The sequence below is a fragment of the Penicillium rubens genome, assembly GCF_028828025.1.
Source record: "Penicillium rubens strain IBT 27055 chromosome Unknown utg000002l_segment0_segment0, whole genome shotgun sequence".
Lineage (NCBI taxonomy): Eukaryota > Fungi > Ascomycota > Eurotiomycetes > Eurotiales > Aspergillaceae > Penicillium > Penicillium rubens.
Genome location: NW_026890600.1, coordinates 4,712,954 through 4,739,229, shown reverse-complemented (window position 1 = coordinate 4,739,229; position 26,276 = coordinate 4,712,954). Strand labels below are relative to the sequence as shown.

Genomic DNA, 26,276 nt, shown 5'->3' with positions numbered 1-26,276 from the left:
ATATTCCAAGGTTGGGAGTATGGGAGTATGGTTGCACGGACATTAAAGTGGGGGGGAAGAAGGGTAACATCTTCAATAATCTTTGTTTAGAATGTTAGAGAGAATTATAGAATATTAAATACGGAATAATATTCGAATAATAACAAATAATAACAACCGATTCATAATGTCCTCATCTTATGACTGGTTGAAAACAAGGCGGAGGCTAGTCCCGCCCAGATGTGAAGTCATCGTCATAGTCCTAGGGAACAGGGACAAATTCCTTGTATAGTTTCCAAGGTCGTTCTTTCCCATATTCCCCCTCTTTCCTTAAATAGTTGCACTTTCCCCCTTGAACTGGAAAGTGCAACTGACACTTCCTCTTTGGTTCCTCTACTTTTACTCTCACTTCCACTTCCACTTCCACTTCCACTCTCCTTCTCCTTCTCCTTCTCCTTCTACTCAACCTCTACCCACTTCTACTTACCTGTACTTCTACTTACCTGTACTTCTACTTCCACTTTTCGTATCAACCATGGAGAAGAAAGCTGTTCACTTCGGTGGTGGAAACATCGGCCGTGGCTTCGTGGCCGAGTTCCTCCACACTGCTGGCTATGAGGTCGTCTTCGTTGATGTCATGGACAGTATCATCACTGCCCTACAAAACACAAAGTCCTACGAGGTCACTGAAGTCAGTGACGAGGGCGAGGCTACCAAGACCATCACCAACTACCGTGCCATCAACTCCAAGACCCATGAGAGCGATGTCATCAACGAAATCTCAACCGCTACCGTTGTCACCTGCGCTGTGGGCCCGAACATCCTCAAGTTCATTGCCCCTGCGATTGCCAAGGGCATCGATGCCCGCACCGCCGCCACACCGTTGGCCGTCATTGCCTGTGAGAACGCCATCGGAGCCACTGACACTCTACACCATTTCATCAAAGACAACACCGCTCAAGACCGTCTCGGCTCTATGCCAGACCGAGCCCGCTTTGCTAACTCGGCCATCGACCGTATTGTGCCTGGCCAGGCCGCCGACAGCGGTCTCAACGTGCGCATCGAGAAGTTCTATGAATGGGCTGTGGAGTCGACGCCTTTCGGCGAGTTTGGTCACCCAGATATCCCGGCTATCCACTGGGTTAGCGACCTGGAGCCCTACATTGAGCGCAAGTTGTTCACTGTCAACACCGGTCACGCCACTGCAGCCTACTATGGCTACAATGCCGGCAAGAAGACCATTGCCGAAGCTCTCCACGACTCTCGCATCCGCGGCATTGTCCGTGATGTGCTTCAAGAGACTGCCTCCCTCATCATCGACAAACATGAAATCAGCGCCGCTGAGCAGCAAGAGTATGTCGAGACCATTATCACCCGAATCTCTAACCCCTACCTCGAAGACACCGTGGAGCGCGTGGGTCGCGCCCCAATGCGCAAAGTGTCCCGCAAAGAGCGTTTCATCGGCCCGGCTTCGCAGCTGGCCGAGCGTGGCGGAAAGTTCCAGTCATTGCTGGGCTCCTTGGAAATGGCTCTGCGGTTCCAGAATGTGGAAGGTGACGAGGAGAGTGTGGAGCTGGCCAAGATCCTCAAGGAGAACGCGCCTGCTGATGCTGCTGTCCGATTGACCGGCTTGGACCGAGACCACCCCCTCTTCCCCCATGTGGTCAAGGTCGTGGACGGCGTGCAATCTGACGCAAAGTAGGCACCTCTTTCTCACGCCAGCCTCAACAACATCCTAACACCAATTTTTCAGAGAGGCAGGGCAACCGCGCATTTGATTTCGCTCTGATTGAAATTCAACTTGCATGAAATATCGCGAATACCAGGTACACGGCGCGGGAGTAATGGGAGCAGTGTTTATATGACTTTATGAATTGTAGTATGACTAGCGAATGGAGCATCGAATCTTATTTTTAATCCTTTCTCCCAGTCTACATATGTACAAAGTAATCTCACAGCTTACTATCAACCCAAACAGGCTTCCTCTTCTCCACAAAAGCCCGAAGTCCCTCCTTAATATTCTCCCCCTCATTCAACCTCTTAACCCACGTCTCATTCAACATCGCCGTAGCCTCATCCGCCCCAATCCCCTCCCACCCCAACTTAACACCCTCACGACTAACAAGCACCGAATCAGGACTATTCCCCGCAATCTCCCCAGCAACCTTCAAAGCCTTCCCCAAAACAGCCCGACCAACCTCCTCCTCCCCGACCCCGTCACCAACAACAACAACAACAGAATTAACAAGCCCCCATTTCTCCGCCTCCACAGGCCCAACCATCCGCCCCGTAAGAACCATCTCCATAGCCCGCTGCTTGCCCACCGTCCGCACAAGTCGCGGCAACGCCCCAGCAAGCGCAACAACCCCGCGCTTCACCTCCGGCAACCCGAATACCGCTCGCGATGACGCAATCACTATGTCGCTGTTGATGATCATCTCCGTCCCACCGCCAAGACAGAGTCCGTTCACCGCGCAAATCACAGGCTTCTTGCCCTTTCGTCGGGCCAGTCCGCCGAATCCGCTGTTTGGCATGGTGGTTTTGGTTGAGGTTGACGAGGTGCGGTTGTTCCATTCTGATGGAGTTAGCGGGTTCAATGGATGGATCGGTTTCGGGGACCTTGGGAGGTGTGTGTGATTGTGTGTGTTTTGCACAAAGTATACTAGCCACTCTGTTGGGTCTGCTGTGGCTCACCTTTTAGATCGGCGCCGGCGCAAAATGCCCGTCCCTTTCCCGTTAGAATGCCCACGCGCATGCTCGGCTCTTCGTCGAGCCATTCCCATACTGCGTGGAGGTCTGCGTGGCCTTGGGAGTTTATGCAGTTCAGATCGCGGGGTCGGTTTAGCGTTACGAGGAGGATGTGGGGTGCTGGGTAGGAGAGGGTTGCGTCGGCTGGGGTTGGGGGTTGGATTGTGAAGGGTGGCATCTTGATCTTTCTTGGGGGCTTGCTGGGAGATTGATTTTGAGCGAGGAGAGAAGAAAAAAAGAATGGAGGAAATGGTATTGAAAAGTAGTGATCGACGGGGAGTTGGGGGTTATTTGTAGATGCGGAGAAGCTATGCCGAGGACCGAGGAGTGTGGGGGGTGATTACTGCAGCTCTCTTGGATGGCTTTGGGAGTTATATTTGTCGAACTATTTTGTTTAGACTTGTACATGATCCATAGGTTACTATTTATTGTATAATTGTGCGAATTACAGGTGATATTCTACCTGTGACTTATGTTGACAAGTTCTGAGATGAACACATCCACCCATCTCCCAAGTTCCCTATGAACGCCGAAAAGAAACGCTCCCGAACAAAATCACAAATAGATTTGGATATCAATAAGCTAAGAAGCGATTACAGCGTACAATGGATCTGGCGCACCTACGCCTTGTTGATCCAACCGCTGTGTACCATGAAATCATAAATGCGGCTGGTTTTGGTGCCCTCAATCTAGCGGAGTCAGTAAAGGACTTGCATCTCAATCAAGAGTCAAGTAGAAACATACCTTGCAGATTATCCGCGCATCTTTCTTCTTCAGGTTGCCGCCCTGCTTCATTGCTTCTTTCAACAGCGTCTCCTTGACGACCAGATACGGCTTCGGCATCAGACGTAGAACATTGCACACCTCTGCCTCTTCCTTGGTCAGGAGATGTAAGTCGGCAGCAGTGTCATTGTCCAGCTTCCACGACGGCATTCCGCTGAGTGGCGGCACCACATATTTCGTCTTTGCCGGCTGCGGGGGAGGCACATCCCCATCGACAGCGAAGGCGCGATCGAAATCGTTCAATGGTTCATCGCCAGGATCCGCCGGTGCGTGCGGGTTGGCAGCTTTTTGCAGTCGCAGCGGCAGTTCAGGCGTGGTGAGCTGTGTTGCTGCCGCTGGTGTCTCTGTCAGCTGTCCCTGCTTGGGGCGGGTACTGGCGAAACGGTCAAATGAGCCTTGAGGAAGCAGTCGTTGCACGCGCTGTTGCTTATCCTGCTCGTACTTCTCGCCTGCTTTCAGGTCACCGATGCCCATCTGCCGCCATTCTTGGAGCTGGGAGATGGCTAGGCGGAGGTTGTGCTCGTATTCCAGGCCTTTGTTGAGGTCTTCAAAGTCCTTGCAATTCATCATCCGTGCTAGTGGCTTTGCTTTGTTCAACAAATCTCGCTCTTCCTTCGATCGTTTCTTATCTAAGGCGGTGTTCTTTCGGTATTCGAGGAGGTTGTGCTCGAAGAGGATCTTCTTGCGCTCTGTACGCGCCGTCAAGCGGGAGTTGTAAATGTCAACCACGGTCATCTTGAGCTCAGTCTCTGCGTCTGGCTCGCCATTCTCATTGAGTCCAGCCCCGGGCTCAAAAGTCATGTGCTGCACTGCTTCTTCGGCATCGTTCAGGAACTCGGTCTCAAACTCTAATCGTCCCGGCATGTAGCCCTGCACTTCGTGACATGCCGGTACACTGGCAGTCGGCTTCTGCTTTGGTGTGGTTGGAGGTGCTGCCTTGGCTGCATCTTTGCGTTCTTCGATGCGACGTTTCTTGCGTGTTTGGAACTCCTCTTTGGAGATTGAATCCTGCAAGGCTCTATCGTCTGGATCGGCGCGGGCTGCGAGCGGAAAGTTCACACTCTTCACATAGGTGTCGTAATAGTGGTCTCGCACTTCATCCTTGCTCCGGTAGCCGCCAATGTGGTCCGCGATGTCTGCCCAGGAACCCAACCCATAGATTTCGGCGCCTTCCAGCAATAGCAATTCTTCATCGGCACCCCATTCCCCCTGGAATATGGGGACTGAGTTCTGTTCGATCACTTGGAATGGATGTGTGGCGGGGTCGTGGTTTTTGGAGTTCTTTCCGGCTGAGAAGCAGGGGACACAGAGGTCATATTCGGGGCAGGCGGGATGCGAACATGAGATGCGAACCTATGCGATGGAGTCGCGTTAGTCTCTGAGTAAAATAACAGACCTTCAAGTGGTCATGGCACAACCACGCCGAGACTTACTGTTGACGTAACATCAATAGAGCACACATCGCAGTGGAACTTGGTGCCGGCCTCGGTGCCGCGCGAGGCGGTCTTCTTGCGTATCACACCCATTAGCCCTCCACCCCTATCATCCTCCGCTTTGTCGGGTGCTGTATTGATAGCAACAGACTCCGAAGTCTGAAAATACTAGAGTTGCAGGTGACAAGTTGAGGTGAGGTCTTTCGGGGTAGGTGTTCTCCGCACTTCGGAGCGGGGAATATCCGGAAACTTGAAAGAACAGATAGAATGATACAGCTACAAGCCAAGCTGAAATTCAAACTCTCTTCGTCTTGTGGAGCTGCTTTGGATTGTTAATGCCGTGGGGGAAGTTGATGCGTCGTTAACCCTTGTGGCGGAGCAGTGGCTGAGCTGATTAATTACTGTACCTGGATGTGACTGGTATGTTACCAGCTTGACCAATCAAACACCAGATTCTAAGTAATCTATAATAAGACCATGTATTATAATTACAGGGGGAACTTCCCCTCTCTCATTCTCATTTGATCTTCGATCTCGACTCTTTTCTTATCCTTTAGTTGTGCTTCCATACGGATTTCAAAAGCTATAGTGGTGGTCTTTGTCTTGACTTCTCTCCTTTTGCGTGTGTTATCTGTGTTCTTGTGTCTCCTTTGCTTTGGGGGCCATTCACATATTATTGGGTGTGATTCTTACCCTGCACACGCATTACGGCACCTTGGACTTTGATCTCTTCATCTCGATATCTTTACAACCGCCACTATGTCCTCCTGGAAGCTCACTAAAAGTATGTTTACTGGCAGTTGGTCTCCCTCTCTCTCCCCTCAATACCGCTCTCTGCACTGCAGTAATGTCCACAGTCGCTAATGATACAACTTGTCTCAAGAGTTGAAGGAGACGCATCTGGCACCCTTGACCGCATCATTTGGCCGGTCGTCCTCTACTTCGACGATCAAGGGTGACTCAAATGGTGAAGAGGCCCCGACGCCTGTGTCCTCAAACCCGCCCTCCGCCACCCCATCAGTGAACGGGATCGGTATGTTATTCATATACTACTGGAATTCCCCTCGGTAACTAATAACTTCGTCATTTGAATAGCGGCCTCCGAGTCTCTTGTTTCTCCCCCTGTGGCGCCTGTGAACCCAGGAATCCTTATTGTCACTCTCCACGAAGGGCGCAATTTTTCGCTGTCGCCTCACTTCCAACAGATCTTCAATTCGCATTTCCAAAATAACTCTTACGCGCCCTCTTCTCTACGCCCAAGCACATCCTCATCGTCACATTCAACTCAGAACCAAGCGGGTTCCTTTGTGCCATCCGGCCGACCGCAGTCCACAAGCGGGGGCATCAATGCCGCCCCCACTATCCACGGTCGCTATTCCACCAAATACCTGCCGTATGCCCTCCTCGACTTTGAAAAGAACCAGGTCTTTGTGGATGCCGTGTCTGGAACTCCAGAGTGCCCATTGTGGGCTGGGGACAACACAGCCTTCAAGTTTGATGTGTCCCGAAAGACCGAGTTGAATGTACAGTTGTATCTGCGCAACCCTGCAGCCCGGCCTGGTGCCGGACGGAGTGAGGATATCTTCTTGGGCGCATGCAAGGTCAACCCTCGCTTCGAAGAGAGCCAGCCGTATGTGGAGGATCCGAAACTCAGCAAGAAAGATAACCAGAAGGCCGCCGCAGCTCATGACGAGCAAGGGCGTCAACTGGGTCAGCAGGGTGCTGAATGGCTGGATCTCCAATTTGGAGTTGGCTCAGTCAAGATTGGTATTTCCTTTGTGGAGAACAAGCAGCGGAGTCTTAAGTTAGAAGACTTTGATTTACTCAAGGTCGTGGGCAAGGGTAGTTTCGGCAAGGTCATGCAGGTCATGTAGGTGGTGTCAAGTTCTGCTTGTCTGAGTTCAAAATGCTAACAGTCGGGGAATCACAGGAAGAAGGATACTGGTCGGATCTACGCCCTCAAGACAATCCGCAAGGCTCACATTATCTCGCGGTCGGAAGTCACGCACACACTTGCCGAGCGATCGGTTCTTGCACAGATCAACAACCCATTTATTGTTCCACTGAAGTTCTCGTTCCAGTCGCCTGAGAAGTTGTACTTCGTGCTGGCATTTGTGAACGGTGGCGAGTTGTTCCATCATTTGCAAAGGGAACAACGATTTGATATCAACCGAGCCCGTTTCTATACCGCAGAGTTGCTGTGCGCTCTCGAGTGTCTGCACGGGTTTAAGGTCATCTATCGCGATCTCAAGCCTGAGAACATTCTTCTCGATTACACAGGGCATATCGCCCTTTGCGATTTCGGTCTCTGCAAGCTGGACATGAAAGACGAAGACCGGACCAATAGTAAGATCTTCTCATGATCCATGATAAGCCCTATATAGCTAACCAGACCCAGCGTTCTGTGGAACACCCGAATATCTCGCCCCAGAACTTCTCCTTGGCAACGGCTACACCAAGACTGTGGATTGGTGGACTCTCGGTGTCTTGCTCTATGAGATGTTGACAGGCCTGCCTCCATTCTACGATGAGAACACCAACGAAATGTACCGCAAGATCTTGCAGGAGCCTCTGACCTTCCCCAGCAGCGACATTGTCCCGCCTGCTGCACGAGATCTTCTCAGTCGGTTGTTGGACCGTGACCCCGTGCGCCGATTGGGTGCCAACGGTGCTGCGGAGATCAAGTCTCACCACTTCTTTGCCAACATCGACTGGCGCAAGCTTCTCCAGAGGAAGTACGAACCCAGTTTCCGACCAAACGTGGTATGTATTCTTTGCTCCCGACCATGTATCTCAACATATAACTAACTTGATGCAGGTGGATGCCCGTGATACTGAAAACTTCGATGTTGAATTCACTAGGGAAGCACCCCAGGACTCATATGTCGATGGGCCCGTCCTGTCGCAGACCATGCAGCAACAGTTCGCCGGATGGTCGTACAACCGACCCGTGGCTGGCCTCGGCGATGCAGGCGGCAGTGTTAAAGACCCGTCCTTCGGTAGCATCCCGGAGTAGAGTCTCTCGCCGCGTCAAACTAGACCAAGTATTCCCGGTGCAAGAAAGAGAGAATAGGAGGTTCATAGAGACCATTCCCCTTTTTAACTTCGTATATGTTCTTTCATTAACATATCAACCAATCTTGATCTCTTTTCCTTTTTTTCGCTCTGTTCGTCATATTGTTCGTTTTCCCATCACAAAGGAGTCTGTGGCATCTTGATATCGGAGTCGCTTCTGATCTTCGAGCCGACATCTTTTTCTTCTCGTTTCATACGGCCGTTGAGCGCTTTGATTTGATTTTCTTGTCTTGTTCGGTCATCTCCCTTCTATCTCAAGTGTTCATTCTCTCCAGGCAGGTTCCTTTCTTACCCCATGGTTTCATTGCTCTTCTCAAGCGGTCATCGTCTGTACCCTTGTTCTGTATTCTCGATAAAACTTTACAATGGGCAATGCCAAACACTTCGACTATGTTCGTCACCGAGTAACTCGGATCAACCCCTGATGGCTGAGCGGTTTTAGATGCATAGTAAATTCGATTCATATGCTAACTGAGGTGGAAGTCTTGATTCTTGCCAGCTTTCGGGTCCATCTGGGCACTGTTTTGTATTCTTATTTAAATGTAATATGTGCCTGTTCTTATGTTTACTACTTAACACTTACGTATGCAGAAGCCTCTATGTACTAACAGCTATACAAGCCAGATACATAGGCAAGCACCAGGAACATCCGGTATAGTATACATATACAATAATCTAGTAAATCAACCAAGAAACCACTGGAAATAGAGGGGAACATATTGCTTGTATCTAGGCATGTAATTTGCTCTAGAGACACATGACAGCGCAATTACAAATAAGAAAAGGAAAAAAAAAGTCGGACACACGTTAAGACGCCGCTCGCAATCAAGAATGAACTGACTGGTCAGCCAGAAAACAAACGATCAACCTAACTCTCCTGGAAAGTCACCACACAGAAACCCGGTGCTTTTTGTTCGTCTACTCGGCTTCAGCAGCATCGGCCTCGTCCACTGCAGCCTTCTCGGCTTTCTCTACCTCCTCAGCCGCCTCGACTGTACCGTTGGGCGCACTGGCGGGCTCTTCATCGTCATCGCCGTTGACATCAATCAGGGACGCAGAGGAAGGGGGCTCGGGGACGGCACCCTCCTTCTCTAGGCGAATGTACTCATCCCACTCGGGGAAGAGGTCGTCATCGGTAGAGGCGACGTCAGGGGCACCGGGTGGGACACCGATGAGGCGGGCAACCTTGGTCTTGCCAGATTGCTCTAGGGATTCCTTCCATTGGACAACGAGGTTAGGGGCGCTCGAGGGCTTGTAGGTCTGCGCGAAAAGGACGGCTTCGGCGATCCGGTTGGTCTGGATGAGGAGAGCGATGCAGCCATCAATATCTCCCAGAGACCACAAAGTGGAGAAGGCAACATTGTGGAGGCCTGACTCTGAGGCCTGGCCGGCCAGGGCCTTGAGGCCTTCACGGTTGTTGCTGGCGGTGTGCAACAGTAGCAAAGAACCAACATCCTTGGCGTTGGTGAAGCACTCTTGGGCAAGAGCAAGATTCCAGCCGGCAAGGGCAGCATCACCGACGATCTTCCACTTGTGCTCGACGTTGGCCTCGCGGGCAATCGTGAGCGCGGTCTCAAGATCGCTCAGCGCAAGGGCCAGCTCGAAGCGGTGCTCGGGGTCCGTGGCCACTTCCAGGGCCATTTCCTTATATCCTTGGCCTTCGAGGAAACGGGCGACCTTGTTCATCTGGTCTTGGGGCACGTCCTTGAGGAGCTCAGATGCCATTTCCATATCGCCGCGCAGCACCACTGTTTGGTATTCAACCATGCTGAGAGAAAGGCCGAAGGAGACGGCATTGACGTCCTTGTCGGCAAGGTAGATACGGCCATCCCGGGGCAGGTAGCCAAGAACATACATCGGTTGGTCGAAGTGAGAGATTGTGTAGGTCTGGTCACCAACAAGGTAATTCAGGCGGTTCGTAGAGTTGGTGTAGATGAAGCAATCCCCAACCCACTGTCCAGTCCGGACGGTCTCGTTGATTGTAGCAACCAACTCAACAGCCGCCTCAACTCCATCCTCGTCGGCTTCACCGGCGTTCAGGCCATTGATATACTCCTCGCGAGAGTAGCGAAGAACATAGAAATCTTCTTCACAGGCAAGGGTAACGAGCTCACCAGATTCGGACCAGTAGACCTGTACATGTCAATTAGCATGATTTCCAAAGATCAAGGCTGAACAAATAACTTACGGATTTCGGGTCAGCTTCAATTCTCCGAACCAGGCTGCCAGTCTCCCAATCAAAGAATCCAATGCCACCTTGACCCTTGACACCCAGAAGAACACCATCAGACAGGCCCTCGGCTTGGAACCCAACATCAAGACCGGCGCTCTGCTCCTTGAAGTTCTTGAAAATCTTTACACTTGTCGATGACTCCCGAATAGCGTAATCGTTGCTGTTGTCTTTCGCACCCCAGGCAAAATCGAGAGCCTGTCCAAAGGCCTTGTTTCTCCACGCCAATGCGGTGTAGATGATGTATTCTCCATCACCACAGACGGAAACAAAACGTCCATTGGGGGAGTGTGACAGAGTCTGCGGGTACACCTCGCACTGTCCCAAATCCTTTGTTGGTAGAGAAAGAGGCTCGCCGTCCTTGACACTAGCATCCCCGCCCTTGATCACTGACGACACGACCTCACTGTGTCTCGCCCAGATAAGCTTACCAGACCCATCCATTGAGACGGCGGGCTCTTCCCGGCCCATCTTCACCACAACAGCACCATCGTCGAAACCCATCGCAATTCCCTGTCTACCCCGCTGGTATGAGACACACCATGCTCGTTCTAGACCATAGCTTAATGACTGCTCCAGGCGGTACGTGTTTGCGTGCCAAATCTTAATGGTTCCATCTTCAGAACCTGAGATGATCACAGGGAGTTCGGGGTGATAGCAGGCGAATGAGACATTGCTTGTGTGGCCCTCGAGGGTTGCAATGAGTGCTTTCGTGGTGTAGTCCCAAATCTTGACGGTCTTGTCATCGGAGGTGGTGAGGATGTATGGCTTATCAGCCTGTGGGTAGTAGTCGACATGGTTAACACCTTTCGTTTCGTGGGCTTCGAGTGTGAAGTTGGCATGGGGAGAGCCGAGGTTCCAGATCTTCACGGTCCGGTCCAAACACGCGGAGGCGAAAGTGTTGGTATCCTTTGGGTTGATCGCCATGCCCATAACATAGTGGCTATGGCCTTCGAACACTTGTACGCACTTCCAGCCCTTCTCCCAGTCCCAAAGCTTAATTGTCATGTCATCGGAGGCTGTGAGCACAAACGGCTGGGTGGGGTGGACGGCAATAGAACGGATGTAATCCGGGTGTGCTTCAAAGGACGTGATTTTTTCGGATGTGTTGTAGTTGTAGACCCGGAGCTGGAAGTCATCTGAACCGCATACAATCCAGTTCTTCCGCGCAATGAATCGACCGGCACGAACGGGGACATCGGTGAGTTCGAAGGTTTTGATGATAGACTAGAGGGCAGAAGATTTAGATAAAAGTATTGGGACTGTGAATCTGTGCCGACTCTTACCTGCGATTCGTAAGACCAGATGTAGACATGACCTATACAGGAAAGTAATTAGCGCGTTGGGCATCTCGCATACTGCCCCTCTCTTAGCATACCGCTATACAAGGTCGTCAAGATCTAAGAAAGGAATTAGTTTGAGCAAAGTTACCGAGTGGATTGTAAAAGCTTACCCAGGGCTCTGTAGGGTGGAAATCAATCCCCTTTACCCGCTCGGAGCGGGCAAATAGCTGCCTCTGTAACATCTATCGTCAGCAATCCCTCCAATTGTGGACATCCACCTGCGGGATCATATTGTGGTATCTGCTGGAGAGCGGATCCGCAAGTATATGAAGCATTTCATCGTCTGAATTTGCGTACCTTGACGTCGAGCCGCATGTTGTGTGGGGGATGAGACGAGTTGTGTGATGCGGTGTTGGTCCTGTGACAGCGATAGGGGATTTCGCGAGCCGCTCAGACAGCCCGATGATAGGGAGGAGCGATCCTCGGAGCAAGTTATTAATTGGAGGAATTAGTAAAGGATTGAGATGAAGGAGAGCTAGAGGGAGAGCGCTTCATTCAGGGACAGCAATGTATGTGTCCACAAGGGATTCCCGCCTTGGCTCACCGCCTTCCAGTCTATCCACTATACAAATATCCGACGAAGTATACGGAGTTCATATTCATTTGTATTGAAGAAAGCTATACTGATTTTCTATGCGAGGTTAGCGGAATATATTCCTTGTCAAATTAAGGAACAGGACAAAGGAGCAATAGCCCAAATAATAGCTCAAATACCTCCGATATGCTCCCCTGTACATAAGCATCGCCCTGGTGTATGAGCTTGGAACTAGAAGACCAATGACCTCTATACTATATTATTAGGGAGATGTCTCAATTACAACGACCATTATCTCAAGAAAAATAGATAAGTGACGTTGGTTTGTTGTCGAATACAAGAATCGTAGCCTAGGAGCTATACGACTACCTCAAAGCTTCAGATGGTTGAACTCTCAAAACCTGTATTCAAACAAAGAGACCTCTAGTAGTAGTTACAGAGATTAAAATCCACAGCCATTCCAGAAGGGCTGTCTAGTTACCACGCTCGAAGTAAGTCCACTGGCCGGGTTGGGGCTTCTCTTCGAGTTCCTCCCACCTATAATAGTGTCAGCAGTAAGTCTAGGTAGACTCCGAACTTCGAATTTCCACTTACACCTTAGATTTGGCCAGCTCATCCACAAGCTTGAGTTCTGCCTCTGCGACCTGGATGACCTCTTCGATAAGTCCGGCGCCGATTTGCTGTTCAACGTGAGAGATCCTGCGCAAAGAGGTTAGCGTTCTATTGTCTAATTGTTCATGGCCAATTCAGCTATGCAGGTACACGTACTGGTCGGCATCAAGGGCAGGCTCGCTCTCCCATTTCATATCTTCGTGGTAGAAGTCATGCTGGGCCTTGTCGGTGGTCTCGCTGGCCTCGTTCATGATCTTAGCCCATTCCGCTTCTTGTTGCGGGGTACGGGCGGGACCCTCAGTTGTGGCTGAGAGGCCTTCGCCATCCCATTCTTCACCGCGAGCATTGTCGGATCCATCCTTCTGTTGGGCAGCGGCATGGGTGTAGGTGCCGTCGGTGCGCTGGACCTTGGCGAATCGCTCAGGTTCGGCTCCCACGGTCTTGCGCACACGCTCCAGCCAGGCATCGAATCCGGCAGGCTTTTGCGATTCAACGACTTGGAGGCGGTGGCGGGTCAAAGCTTCAACGGATTGGCGGTAGGCGGAGGATTCGGGGAACGCCTGCAACTTCTGCAGAGTAGTCGAGTAAAGGTAGATGAGAGTAGGGCGAGGGCTGGGGTGGGTGAAAAGGCCCGTCAATCCGGTGGGAGCAAAAGGCTCCAAATACCGGGGCTTGACATTGGCCAGTAGCCGAAGTGTAGAGCGCATTGTGAATGGACTTGGTGATATTGGGGTCGGTCTGTTCCAGGGAGATGAAGTGTTGAAGTCGGCCCGGAGCGGATTAACCTTATGTTCCACCCCCGAACGGCAAGGGGAAAGGCAACAACTCACCTTTTCCGATACCATCAAAGCCTCACATCTGGTTCTTTGTTTGGGCTGTGTGCAGTTCTACTTTGCTCTCAGCTACGGGGCGCTATAGTCGCTAAGTGCTGTTTCTTTCTGCGACGTGACCAGTGCCCACCCGAGTCGCCAGTCTTCGCCCCCGTCCAATGTGCCACCTGTAACACTTCGCGATTATCTTCCCTGCCTCGACCAGAGTCCTTCGTTTTGCTCAACTGCGACATCTTGAAACTACATATACTCTCTTTTAAACTACTACCCGGTTATTCGCCTTTCCTTCCGCCAAAATGAAACCGTCTTGGCTGGGGTGGTCCCTCCTCTCACTGTTGGTAGCGCCTGCTTTGGGCACGCCTTCAGATGCTTCCTCCGACCAAGAATCTGGAGATGCACTTGTCAAGAGGGGAGGTCGCGGAGTGGATTCCGACACCCCCACAACATTCAATGATATCAAAGTGCCCCCGTTGACGCAGCTGACCCCCGAGAATTTCGAGGAAGTGACCAAAGATGGTTACTGGTGAGAACCCCTTCTGCAGCAACCAATAAACCGCTCAGGGCTCTAACTCTTCTAGGATGATTAAACATTATTCCCCCACCTGTCCGCATTGCCGCACGGCCGCTCCAATGTACCAGACCCTGTACGAGTACTACTACGTGAGTATATTCCATTGTTCTGAACATTTGAGGCTTGGATCTGATTAGTGGTAGACCTCAAATCCCTTATTCCTCTCCGGACTGAAGCCCGGGGAGCTCGCCTCTCTGGACTCGTTTACCGGCTACTATAATCTCCATTTCGGGTCGATAAACTGCCTGGCCTTCGGCGATTTCTGCACGAAGTTGAACGTCGAATTCTTCCCCGCGTGGGCATTCTACGATATGGGCGTTCAGAACGGACGCCCTGTTGGTGCCAAGACGATGTCAGAGATTGCCGCTATGATTGAAGCCAAGCTCGAGACGATCAAGCCTGGGTCCCGACCTTCGCAAGGCGTCCAAATCCCAAAGGCCGGCGCTAAGAGCATGGAAATGACTGCCAAACCTGAAGTGGTGAAGCCTGGCGCGAAAACAGCTGTCGAGAAGCAGAGCATCGAAACCGCAGAATTGGAAGGCGTTAGCCCAGAATCTGTCAAGGCCAAGCTCCAAGGACGGCCTGCTAATCCCCAGGGTGTTTCCATCCCACTCACTGCTGAAAGCTTCCAAAGTCTCGTAACGACTACACATGATCCCTGGATCATTAAGTTTTACGTCCCTTGGTGCCATCATTGCCAGGCTCTGGCCCCGAATTGGAACTCGATGGCCAAGGAAATGAAGGATACCCTCAATGTTGGCGAAGTGAACTGCGATCTTGAGAAGCGACTGTGTGAGGATGCTCGCGTGAATGCCTACCCAACGATCTACTTCTTCCGTGGCGGCGAAAGAGTTGAATATACCGGTCTTCGTGGCTTGGGAGATCTGATCGCGTACACCAACAAAGCCGTCGGTGTGGGCTCGAGCATTCAGGATGTTGACGCGACTACTTTTAAGCGGTTGGAAGAAACCGAAGAGGTTTTGTTCTTGTATCTCTACGACCACGCGACTACGTCTGAAGATTTTGAGGCTATGAACCGCCTCACCCTCAGTCTTGTGGGACACGCTCGCATTGTCAAGTCCGACAGTGCTGCTCTTTCCGAGCGGTTCAAGATCTCTACCTGGCCGCGTCTTCTGGTCGTCCGTGACGGACGTCCCAACTATTACAATGCCCTTGCTCCTAAGGACATGAGAGATTTCCGTCAGATTCTCTCGTGGATGCAAACTGTGTGGCTGCCCATCGTACCTGAGCTCACCGCATCCAATGCGCAAGAAATCATGAATGGAAAGTTCGTCGTTCTGGGACTCCTCAGCCGGCGCCGTAGCGATGACTTCAAGCAATCTAAGCGCGAGCTGAAGGAAGCCGCCCTTGAATGGATGGACAAGCAGGTTCAATTGTTCCGCCTTGAGCGGGCTGAACTTCGTGATTCCAAGCAACTGCGTATCGAAGAAGCCGATGACCGTAATGATCAGCGTGCACTGCGGGCTGCGAAGAACATGCGTATTACGATCCGCGAGGACGACAAGAAGCAAGTCGCATTCGCCTGGGTCGATGGCGACTTCTGGGAGCGCTGGCTGCGAACAACTTACGGCATCGACGTGGAGAACAGTGACCGCGTTATTATCAATGATCAAGATGTAAGTCTTCCCCCACGAGATTGCTCGAGCCCTATAACTGACCTCCTATAGAACCGCCGCTACTGGGATACTGCTTCAAGTGGAGCTCCTATTATGGCCTCGCGGACCTCCATTCTCGAGACCATTCCTCTCGTCGTCGCTTCCCCTTCGAAGTTGTCACCCAAATCTACCATCGGCACCTTTGAGACTATCTTATTCTTCACTCGGTCTCTCCTCGGCAGTCACCCTATTCTCTTCTTCATTATCTTGGGTGCCGTTGTTGCTGTGGCCACCATTTTCGGGCGTGGACGCCTTAGACGTGGTGCTGCGCGCGGCGGCATCATTGGCAACACCAACAACAACGGTGGCTTCTTCCACCTGGACGGCAAGGAGGGTTTCCTCAATGGAGGCTCGACCGACAAAGTCGACTAATGAGACAAATGTACAGTTAGGGTGTTTGGCTACGTGGTTCTTATAATCTCTTTGTTTCCACTGTATCTGGGTGATGCTGCTTTCCTTTTGTGCGTCTCTTCGATCATTTCTGTCCCAGTTGAATTTCTTGCATGTCAGACCAAGGGGTTTTTTGAAGCACATATCTTCTTATTCCATTTCTTTTCAGCCATCACATGAACTTTTGGAGTCTAGGCGTATCAGCTTCTCCGGAGCCGCAAAAAAGCATCCTAATTTCAAGTCAATAAACGTATTAATATCGCTTAGTTTCTCTGGTCGACAAGTAATTATGGTTACCTCATTTGCCCCTTCTTTTGCCATCTATTTTAGGTTTTTCTTCGACGCGATTTTCCAGCTGTGATGCTTTAGTTTAGCGAAAATTGAATAGGTTACTCTCCCAAATAATCGTTGACTTGATCTCATACTTCGAAAATTGAACGAAAACAATTACACCTCCTCTGATTGGCCACTGGCTTTGGGGTCACGTGCCAACTCGGGCACTCCCGGTTTTCGTCGACCACCAAGTGCCAGCTCCTGTCTCCTAGCAATTGTCCCACCAAATCACTTCGGTGTCATTCAAGATGGTAAGTAATTCTATACCCAGAAGATCAGAGGACCTTGTATTATCTTCCGAGGTTTCTTACCTACTCGGCCGCGCACTCCGGGTAGAGGACAGTCGGGCCATGAGTATCACAACCGGCTTCCGAGCTCCGGAATGAGACGAGATAGACGATGTCGCATCAATGCTAACACATATCCCATAGTTCGCCCCTACTGCTCGCCGCGCTGCGGCCCAGGCCTCCGCCTATGCGCCCAAGTGAGACTCCCCCATATCCTTTCCCTCGAATCCCGGACAGTACATGTTTGTCGGTGATAAGCATATCGGATGGAGCGAATGAAACATACATTGTGCTCGCCAACGAAAATTTCTTAGTTGATTGGATGCCCACTTCCTCTCGCGCAGCGGAGCTTGACGGGTGTCTGGCATCTGTGGGGGAGCGGGGATTTTGGCAAAAGAGCTGGATATCGAAGAGGGCAGATCAATCAAACAACAAGAACACCAAGCTAACGTCTCACTAATCTTCAGGTACTACATTCCCCGCACCGCCGCCGGTATGACCCTTCCCACAGCCGTCCAGCTGTGAGTACATCCCGCATTCCCCCCTCCTAGGTTGGACAAGACGCAGTGGCTAATGACATTCTAAACAGTGGTTCCCTCGCTGCTGGCTTCGGTGTCGCCGTTGGCTCCGGTGCCCTCTTCCTCTTCGGCGAGGTTCCCCGTGTGCGCAACGACATCCTCCGCAAGCTTCCTTTCCTCGATACCTACTACGACCGTAGCATCGCCCCTGAGGACAACGTGAGTCAATTGCAGTGGATTTGGAGGTTTGTTTTCTATGCTGACTTTCTTTTAGCCCTTCTAAATTATTCGCAAGGGTATATACCTGCCTCCCCTTTGATCGATATGAATCAGGACTTTTGGGTGGGCAGGCTGGGGCTGTACTGTGTAGAATAGCGATGAAAGTCTTCTCTGTTTTTAATACCGCATAGAAACAGTTGTTTCCAAGTAAATATGTATTTCACGGTCCGTATGCTTGATTTTACACTATCGATATACAACCTTCCCTTAGATTGTCGGGCTGAACAGCCTAGAGCTCTTAGAGACTCTGGGACTCTTATATACCTTGGAGGTTCGAATATTCCATGGTTTGGTTTTCGAGCTAGCAAGGGGTGACACTTAGATAGCGTTGCCATCGTGGACTAGATTTAATGACATTATATATAACGAACTAGGTTCTCCAGCATTCAATCCACAGCTTCTTTTCCCAACGAGGCAAGTCCATCCTTAGATAACAAGCCTCAAAGGACAAAAGAAGTCCTGGCGATTTTCAGAAAGCCTGATACATACATATGTAGCTAATCAACACGAACGACACCCGTGGACGCCCGAGTCAAGCCCTTATCTCTGTTATCACGATGATAACCACAGCTCCAAGTACAGCGCTAACGCTCTCTCGCAGAAGTCCCGTGAAGGATAACGCCTGGAGTTTCCCTGCTGGGACTAGAGCTCTATCTACCAAGCTTATAGCACCGATCATCGAATCCCTGTGCATCAAATGAGCGGTGGTATTGCCCTTCCCTACAAATCACAAGATTGCGGGGTAAGGCCATCCGCGTGCTTGAATAAGATATCTGTTTATTATGCAGTTCAATATATCTTTTTAATTTATCAACATCCATGGTCATTTGCTCTTATCGCGCCTCTTTGTAAGGAGCACATTACGGAGAGACCCTGCTTCCACGAGGCGTTTCCCCCTCACTTGTCCACCGGTCTTCGTTGCACAATGGTGTCGGGTCCAATGTCTGTTACTCCCAGTTCGGACTGGCTCTATTCCTGCTCGCTTAGACATATCTACTTGGTTATTGAGTTCGCCAATGCGCGGGGCAAAAGGCAAATTGTCTCGTGCTATGCATAGATAACGAGCTACCCCCTGTCATCCTGCTTTATATATCATAATCCGGGGCCCTTTTATTCTGCTTCGTTTCCCCTTGGCCGTTGCTTGAAGACGAAGAAATTCTTGTTCACCCATTGCATGGTGGTCATTTCATTTCATTGATATATATACCGCATACATTAGTAGCGACACACCTGTTTATCTTGGCCATGGGCGCAAACATGGAGACCCAAACTGCTGTTTCGGACATGTCCAAAAGACATCGTGAGGCTAGAAATGCCCAAGTCACTTCCGTTCTCCCGGATGGCGATGTGCCCTATACGGACCATGATATGGATGATGATGAGAGAGTGATCACGGCGCTGGGTTACAAGCAAGAGTTCAAGCGTGAGTTCTCGCTGTGGACGACTTTCTGCGTCAGCTTCGCTGTTCTGGGGTTGCTACCATCGTTTGCGAGTACCCTATGGTATGGTGAGTACTCACAGATCCGTGATCATACGATTTGCTATAGAGTATCGCCGATATTGATTGGTTTAAAGGAATGGGATATGCCGGAACAGCGGGTATGGTCTGGGGCTGGATCATTGCTATGATATTTATCCAGTGCATTGCAATGTCGATGGCAGAGCTATGTTCAGCAATGCCAACTAGGTATGATACGCTGCCCGATGTCACACCCGAGAAGTTGGTGTTTAGAGAAGAAGGCTAATGTGTTATACAGCGGTGGACTATACTACGCCGCGGCAGTCCTCGCACCCCCAGGCTACGGGCCCTTTGCCGCCTGGATCACCGGCTGGTCCAACTGGATCGGACAGATAACTGCAGCTCCATCGGTCGACTACTCGCTCAGCGCAATGATCCTCGCAGCCGTCTCAATCTACAACCCGGACTACGTACCGACGACATGGCAGACCTTCCTGCTGACGACCCTCATAATGGTACTACACGCTGGAATCAGCAGCATGCCCACGAAGCGAGTAGCACAGTTCAACTCATGGGGCTCAACATTCAACTTCATCGCGCTAATCGCAGTCCTCGTCATGATCCCCGCTAACACGAAAAACAGCCCGAAATTCACCCCCTCCAAACAAGTCTGGGGCGAGATAACAAACCTAACCGACTTCCCAGACGGCGTCGCCGTACTCATGACCTTCGTCGGCGTGATCTGGACAATGTCCGGCTACGACTCGCCATTCCATTTGAGCGAGGAGTGCTCGAACGCGAACATTGCCTCGCCGCGCGCAATCGTGCTCACCTCCGGGGTGGGTGGGTTGATGGGTTGGTTCCTACAGCTGGTTGTTGCATACACGGTGCTGGACATCGAGGCCGTTCTTGACTCCGATCTGGGACAGCCCTGGGCGTCCTATTTGCTGCAGGTCATGCCACAGAAGACGGCTATGGCTATCTTGGCTTTGACGATTGTCTGTGGGTTTTCTATGGGTCAGGGGTGTATGGTTGCTGCGTCGCGGGTTACATATGCCTATGCTCGTGACGACTGCTTTCCGTTCTCAAATTACTGGAAGCAGGTGCATCCGTATACGCAGACGCCGGTTAATGCGGTTGTGCTGAATGCCGTCCTCGGCATCTTGATGTGTCTTCTTATTCTGGCTGGGGACGTGGCGATTGGCGCTTTGTTCTCTATTGGTGCCATTGCGCAGTTCTTTGCTTTCGCCGTTCCTATCACTATTCGGGTGTTCTTTGTTGGTGATCGGTTCCGCAGGGGCCCCTGGCATCTGGGTCCCTTTAGCCCGTATATCGGTGGCGCTGGTGTTGTATTTGTGTTTTTCATGGTCCCGATCTTGTGTTTGCCTAGTGTTACTGGTAAAAACTTGACGCCTGATCTGATGAATTGGACTTGCCTTGTTTGGGGTGCGCCGATGCTGGCGGTTACGATTTGGTGGGTTGTTGATGCCCATCGCTGGTTCAAAGGTCCTGTGGTCAATGTCGAGCATGCTATCCATGGGATTGAGCATGAGCCGGTCGTTAGTGAGGGCATTGAGCCTGAGCTTCGAGAGCCCGATGAAACTGCTTTGCCCAAGGCGGATGATGCAGATAATCCTATCTAGGTCTCACGAGTTCGTGGAGAAGTCACGGTATTAGTCTGCGATTTAGGATTTGATGTTTACGTTCGTAGTAAGTGACTTAATATCATAGCTACCTCTTGAAGTATTCCTTTTGTGCGTCTTAGTTTGATACCTTCAGTCTTCTACTAGGGTAAGAGTAGATGGATAGTATCAGCCAAAGAGCCTTAACACGCTCAATTCAACGTATGTAAGATGAAAATATCCCTACCTCCATGCAGAGACTTCTATCTTTAAAAAGTAGTGATGGCCCCAGATGAACCCACCGACAAGAATGTAAGCATTCGCCACCTGCATGTCAGAAAATATAGATATGGCTCCATAATATGTACCGATCTGACAGTATCACATGGTGACTGACCCAGTGCCCCTCCTGGCCTGATTTAGGCTATGTGATATGACGGAGAAAATGGAGCAAACCCACTACTCCACCAGTTCCATATGGCTGAAATAAGGTTGACTGTATGAGAGCTGTATGGCATTTTACTGGGATGAAAACGATTTCGGATTCTTTAACATCTACGTGTTCTATCAAAGGGAGGCAGAATAATTGGCATTCTTGCATATATATATATATACAAATGCATTAAGGTCATTCAAGGAGGATATAGACCTCAAGGACACGCCATATTCCACTGTATATTGTAAATAATATTATGGTCATTCGTATTCAAAGAAAAAAGCAAGAGATTATTATGCAAAGGATACATATACTGCAGAAGAAACATGTAAATTGCTGATCGTCTCTTGCACTTTGTACATGGTACCTCCACGCAAAGGGAGAATATATACTACTTGCCCTCCTAAGAGAGCACCGAACAAACCAACCAATGCCTAGAGCCTGAGAGCAAGGCAGACACCAAGCCTGTTATTTAAAACCCAACTCAATCCCCAAAGTACGGAAACCAAGCAATCACCTCCACCCCACGGGTAAGTACTTTGTACAACGTGCCTTGATCCCCGGGAAGTTGGAATCCTGTAAGCTCCACCACCCCTGAGACCCCACCGGCGGTGGTGGACACTGAACATGGATGCAACGGAGAAAAACAAACAAAAAGGGTTGGAACAGAGATATGCTTAATCTGACTCCAGATGGGGGGTAACCCACACCCCCAACACGAGGAGCCATCTGCTAGTCCCACTTGTATACTACCCTTACCATTTTCCGTGAGATAGTTTTCCGCACGTAAAAAAACTTCTATAGTTTTCAATAGTAAGCAGTACTTATCATATTTAAACTTGGAGAGCATATAGTCTGGTACATCATTTTCTCGAAGGTCAAACCTCGGAGAAATCTAATTGAAAAAAAGAAAAAAAGGAAGCCTAAAGCGCCTCCAACCACAAGAACCGGGACAAGAATGCGAAAGGTTACAAAAAGAACGTGTTCGGATGACCCTTGTTGTACGGAGTACGGAGTACAGCCCCTCTTATCCACGCTCCCGTCCAGATTGCACGCAGTCCCGATCGTCACTGTCAGGGGCTGAGAGAGAAGGGCCCAGGAACAGCCGGAGATCGGCACTACGTCATGACGAATCCAAATGATTTCCCAAGGTTTGAAGGACTCAAATTCCCATGGAATCCATAGACGTTCTGAGGTCCCTGGATTTGAGTGGACCGTCTGGAGTTTCTCTTTTTGGTTCTTTGACAGATCTAGCGGTCTGAACCATGGATGACCTTGAAAAATTAAAAGTGGTCATCAGAGCGAATTCGCAAGTGGCTGTTTTTGGGTCGGGGGTGAGCCGAGTCTACCGCCGTATTGTACGTTACACTTTCCATATCGGGCCCCGTTTTGCCTTTTTCCCATTGCGAACTGATCTTTTTTTTTTTTTTTTTTTTTTTTTTTTTTTTTTTGGGTGACATTATTTGAGGGGATTTTATTATTACCAATGCTTCGGTCCGATGGGCTGCATTTTAGGCGCTCTAATTTATGCAAGTTCGAAGAAAACATTGAATGGTTCAAGCATTCCTGAATGTTACACTGCAAACAGATGGTTCGGCCCGACCATGGTCTGTGGATCGAAGAATCCAAGGCTCAGAATATGAACTTCCCTTACTGTTACTATTTGACAAGAATTGGTAGCGAGGTCAGTATCAGATATTAATAGGAGGCGAATCATATATGCGTAGCCATCCTAATATCGAATTATATCCGAAACCCATGACGCGGCCAGGAGAGAAGGCCACTGGTACACGTTGATTCCAAGGCGAGGGTGAGGCAATTACAATGTAGAACATTGAAGAATATAGAATGGCAAATTCGTTCTTGAGCTACCTTGTCAATGTGAGCCCTATAAACCCCATGTTGTACAGAATGGATTCCGATCCACAGAGCACATGGGAAAATGGAGAAAGATGGAGAATTGGAGAATGGGACTGTGACCACCCGTGGACTCTTTTTGACATTGACACTCCAAAGTCAATTTCAAAGTCAACATCAAACCTTGAATCTTTTGCCAAATACGATATCCCAATACGCCCGCCTATAACCGATCATAAAATATAGAATAAATAATGTAAGTCAGATCCCCAAGAGGACCTTGTGAAAAAAAAAGAAAATAAGAAACAGCTATTCCCATTCGGGTCTCGACTACAGACATCGGCAGCCTATGAGGTCGGTGGCGGCACGATCCTCTCGTCCGCTAAAGCGGGTGGTGGTTCCTGATTGGCTGCATGAAGTCCTGAAACTCGGCGATCCGGACTTGGCTTCAGCGGTGTTTCCGGCCTATGCCGAGAACAAGCTGGCCTTGTGTGTATCGGATGTTGGAGAGCGCTATCGGATGTGCGTTGAATAGAGCGTATCGAACATGCCGACCACATCATTTTTTATATTCAATATTTTCCTGTTAAATCATGGCTCGTGTGGTTTTTGCATACGCGACGAACGTATATCCCACCACGTGATATAATATTCGGCAGCGATGGGGACTGGGGCGGGATCTACATCTCGCGCGCGCTATTCTCTCCTATCCCGGTTGATAATGATGCCAACAACACCTTAAGCATCCGGGCACTTTAGCCCTACTGGCGGCCCCATTTCTGTCGGTACACAGTGGGTTTGTTACATATGGACTCGAATACGGCCAAGCTCTTCATGGAAAGGAAAAAACACTGCCAAGTGATAATCTTAGGCTCATTTGTACAGACTAGTCTAATACAAGAACAACCAGTAAGTCTCAGTATCAAAATAGGAAATAATTAGTAACAAAAGAATTGATAACCCCTGATCGGATTCAAAATTTAAGACTCGGAAAGCCTCACCGTACTTTGCGAACCGTTTCGGTGACCTGGAGTGGAGTCCGTTAACTCCCGGCATTGATGCCGAGTGTAACTATTTTGAAAAGCAGAGAAAGCCACCTGCCACTTCAATACACCGCGTTTAATAGTTGTCAAGCCACCGAGAACTAATTTCCCTTCCCGGAATTGTAATCCTTTTAGGCAGCATGAAGAGAAAAGCACAGAGTCCAACATATGCCAGTAAATTAGGCACACGCTGGCAATGCCCACGATATTCCGTGTACACACGTACACATACCGAGGTGAAACAAAGTGGAAGGTCAAGCGAACTTCCTTTTACGTCGTAGCTTGGATTCATTCTCGCCCCTTGGCGGAATCTTAGAATAATAAATAAAACGAGCCATAATATCTTCAATATAATATAGCAAGTTGAGATCAGGTGGTCTCAGTATTTCTGCAGAACCCTGGTCGAAGCCTTCCAGGTCCACAATCGAAGCGGGAGAAGCTCTTGCGAAGGGGTGGAGAAGGAGGGGCAGGGATGTTGGGTCCGGAATACAGATTATCTCCGGCAAATATACGTATGTTGTATGGAGTAGTACTCCGTACATTTTACAATCGTATGTTTGTACTTTATAGTTTGCCTAGAGTTTATCTAAAAAGTAATATCAGAGTATATCCTGAGGTCCAATTTCGGATTCAATACTCCGTATGATAAACCACGTAGTCACACGGGACTCGAATGGCGCGCAGGATCTGAAACTTTAGGCCATGTTACTCGGTCGAGATCTCGGCTTAATAATAGAATATTAAAAGGAGTCCGCATTGCAAAAGTACGCGAACTGCAGCCTATGTCAGAGCACGGAAGTAGTCACGTCCAATAAGGGGAACCCCCTGAATGCCAATTTTGTCTAGAGCATTCCTGTGTGGCTGAACTTAGGAGAAACACTCTACGGAGTACTCCGTACGGAATACTACTCTATTTCCCTACGGAGTACATATATTGAGCACCTAGATAGCAATAGTATTAGTGTCCTAGTGAGACAATTAGACTTATTCCATTGCTAGTCCAATACGCTTAATTTTCTTTTATGGCATAGTTCGCTCCATGTTTCACTCCAAATCAACCCACGAAGCTAAGTGCGGAAACCACTGCGGAACAGAAAGCGGCTACGGCGCATCCACTAAAGTACTCCTGATGTAGGGCAACACTGCATGGCCGTTACAGAAGCCTTCGGTCGGACAATCCCAGTCTTCCCCAAAAAGAGGCCTGTGAACTCATGCCCCGCTTCTGAAGACACTGCCATGTACATCTGGCCTGCATGCAGGAGCCAAATGCAGCCTACAGGGTGAGGGAGTTAACGATGTATGGCGAGTCTTCTGCCGAGCTCAATGGAGCTCATCTTCCCTCGGGCCCCGGATGACGTGCTTGAAGAGATCAGTGCAGAGTGGAAGTCTTACGTTGGCTGAAATGTTATCTATCGTGCAGTATTGTATCTATACTACACAACATAGTAATTCAGATATGTATACGGAGTATTTAGAACAGTCCACAGTTAGAAGAATACATAACTATAGTAGATGTCACTTGCGGGGCTGTCAGCCACTGCGGAGCCAAAAACAAAGAAGAGCCAGGGTCAGCCATAATCCACACTCGGGGAGATGGCTCCATCTCCAAATATAAGATCTACTCCAACATCATATATACAACGGCATACCTACGTGTGTACATAATTGATTGTTTGAATGGTCACTTGTGCCCAATAAATAGTCTGGTAATCGCCGCGATCGGAGGCACCCAAGGATTGGGCCCTGATTGCAGTACAACATATACAACGTATGTGGCAGTGAGCCTTATGTGGTACGTTCATAATCTATTCACGGTGAATAATCAGATTACATATGATATAACTATATGGAAGACATCATATATTGTTCGACGACTCCGTATGGTTTCGGGGCTTTATTATCATCCGTCCACGGGAGCCTAGGTGGGATATACCTTGCAAGTGCGTCATCATGTCCGGACGCGTAGGAAGATCAGGAATTGAGATTTGACGATGTGTCTACTTTGTGTCTATGTCTCTGAAACTTAGGGTCTCCTTTTCTTGTTTTTTTTTTTTTTTTTTTTTGGTTATTCTTTATATTTCTTTGTAAATCTAAAATCTAAGTCGAATTAATCTTTAATAGACCTATAAATCCAATAAATCCCAACAATCCTAATACGTCTATACTACCGCTATCGGCCATAGTTCGGAAGACATCGTATGTAATTTTTTTGGTAATTTTGAACTGAAAATACTGTA

The 26,276-nt window shown here is 49.6% G+C and overlaps 9 protein-coding genes across 9 annotated transcripts; 5 read left to right on the top strand and 4 right to left on the bottom strand.

The window, feature by feature from the left end:
- Positions 1-514: 514 nt before the first annotated feature.
- On the top strand, positions 515-1,681 carry N7525_004286 (mannitol-1-phosphate 5-dehydrogenase; the record flags this gene model as incomplete). Its single annotated transcript, XM_002565933.1, has 1 exon — positions 515-1,681. The coding sequence occupies one exon, from the start codon at positions 515-517 to the stop codon at positions 1,679-1,681; it is 1,167 nt and encodes a 388-aa protein (XP_002565979.1).
- A 250-nt stretch (positions 1,682-1,931) lies between these two features.
- Positions 1,932-2,905, bottom strand: N7525_004285 (enoyl-CoA hydratase/isomerase family protein; the record flags this gene model as incomplete). The annotated part of the gene is made up of 2 exons (XM_061212971.1): positions 1,932-2,554; positions 2,674-2,905. 2 exons carry the CDS (start codon positions 2,903-2,905, stop codon positions 1,932-1,934), a joined length of 855 nt encoding a protein of 284 aa, XP_061069992.1.
- Positions 2,906-3,347: 442 nt separating this feature from the next.
- On the bottom strand, positions 3,348-5,036 carry adaB (chromatin-binding transcription regulator ADA2; the record flags this gene model as incomplete). Its single annotated transcript, XM_002565935.2, has 3 exons — positions 3,348-3,416; positions 3,472-4,863; positions 4,944-5,036. 3 exons carry the CDS (start codon positions 5,034-5,036, stop codon positions 3,348-3,350), a joined length of 1,554 nt encoding a protein of 517 aa, XP_002565981.1.
- A 666-nt stretch (positions 5,037-5,702) lies between these two features.
- N7525_004283 (uncharacterized protein) lies at positions 5,703-7,959 on the top strand (the record flags this gene model as incomplete). The annotated part of the gene is made up of 4 exons (XM_061212970.1): positions 5,703-5,727; positions 5,827-5,976; positions 6,039-6,515; positions 7,811-7,959. 4 exons carry the CDS (start codon positions 5,703-5,705, stop codon positions 7,957-7,959), a joined length of 801 nt encoding a protein of 266 aa, XP_061069991.1.
- Positions 7,960-8,936: 977 nt separating this feature from the next.
- On the bottom strand, positions 8,937-11,906 carry N7525_004282 (coatomer subunit beta'; the record flags this gene model as incomplete). Its single annotated transcript, XM_002565937.1, has 6 exons — positions 8,937-10,151; positions 10,207-11,475; positions 11,535-11,566; positions 11,627-11,648; positions 11,702-11,764; positions 11,889-11,906. 6 exons carry the CDS (start codon positions 11,904-11,906, stop codon positions 8,937-8,939), a joined length of 2,619 nt encoding a protein of 872 aa, XP_002565983.1.
- Positions 11,907-12,599: 693 nt separating this feature from the next.
- On the bottom strand, positions 12,600-13,445 carry N7525_004281 (complex I NDUFA5 subunit family protein; the record flags this gene model as incomplete). Its single annotated transcript, XM_002565938.1, has 3 exons — positions 12,600-12,663; positions 12,721-12,825; positions 12,895-13,445. 3 exons carry the CDS (start codon positions 13,443-13,445, stop codon positions 12,600-12,602), a joined length of 720 nt encoding a protein of 239 aa, XP_002565984.1.
- A 419-nt stretch (positions 13,446-13,864) lies between these two features.
- On the top strand, positions 13,865-16,187 carry N7525_004280 (putative disulfide isomerase; the record flags this gene model as incomplete). Its single annotated transcript, XM_002565939.1, has 4 exons — positions 13,865-14,091; positions 14,147-14,228; positions 14,283-15,776; positions 15,828-16,187. The coding sequence occupies 4 exons, from the start codon at positions 13,865-13,867 to the stop codon at positions 16,185-16,187; spliced, it is 2,163 nt and encodes a 720-aa protein (XP_002565985.1).
- Positions 16,188-16,786: 599 nt separating this feature from the next.
- Positions 16,787-17,626, top strand: N7525_004279 (cytochrome b-c1 complex subunit 10; the record flags this gene model as incomplete). Its single annotated transcript, XM_061212969.1, has 5 exons — positions 16,787-16,789; positions 16,970-17,022; positions 17,293-17,346; positions 17,415-17,562; positions 17,618-17,626. 5 exons carry the CDS (start codon positions 16,787-16,789, stop codon positions 17,624-17,626), a joined length of 267 nt encoding a protein of 88 aa, XP_061069990.1.
- A 1,241-nt stretch (positions 17,627-18,867) lies between these two features.
- N7525_004278 (amino acid permease) lies at positions 18,868-20,724 on the top strand (the record flags this gene model as incomplete). Its single annotated transcript, XM_061212968.1, has 3 exons — positions 18,868-19,129; positions 19,198-19,309; positions 19,380-20,724. 3 exons carry the CDS (start codon positions 18,868-18,870, stop codon positions 20,722-20,724), a joined length of 1,719 nt encoding a protein of 572 aa, XP_061069989.1.
- Between the last annotated feature and the right edge of the window lie 5,552 nt (positions 20,725-26,276).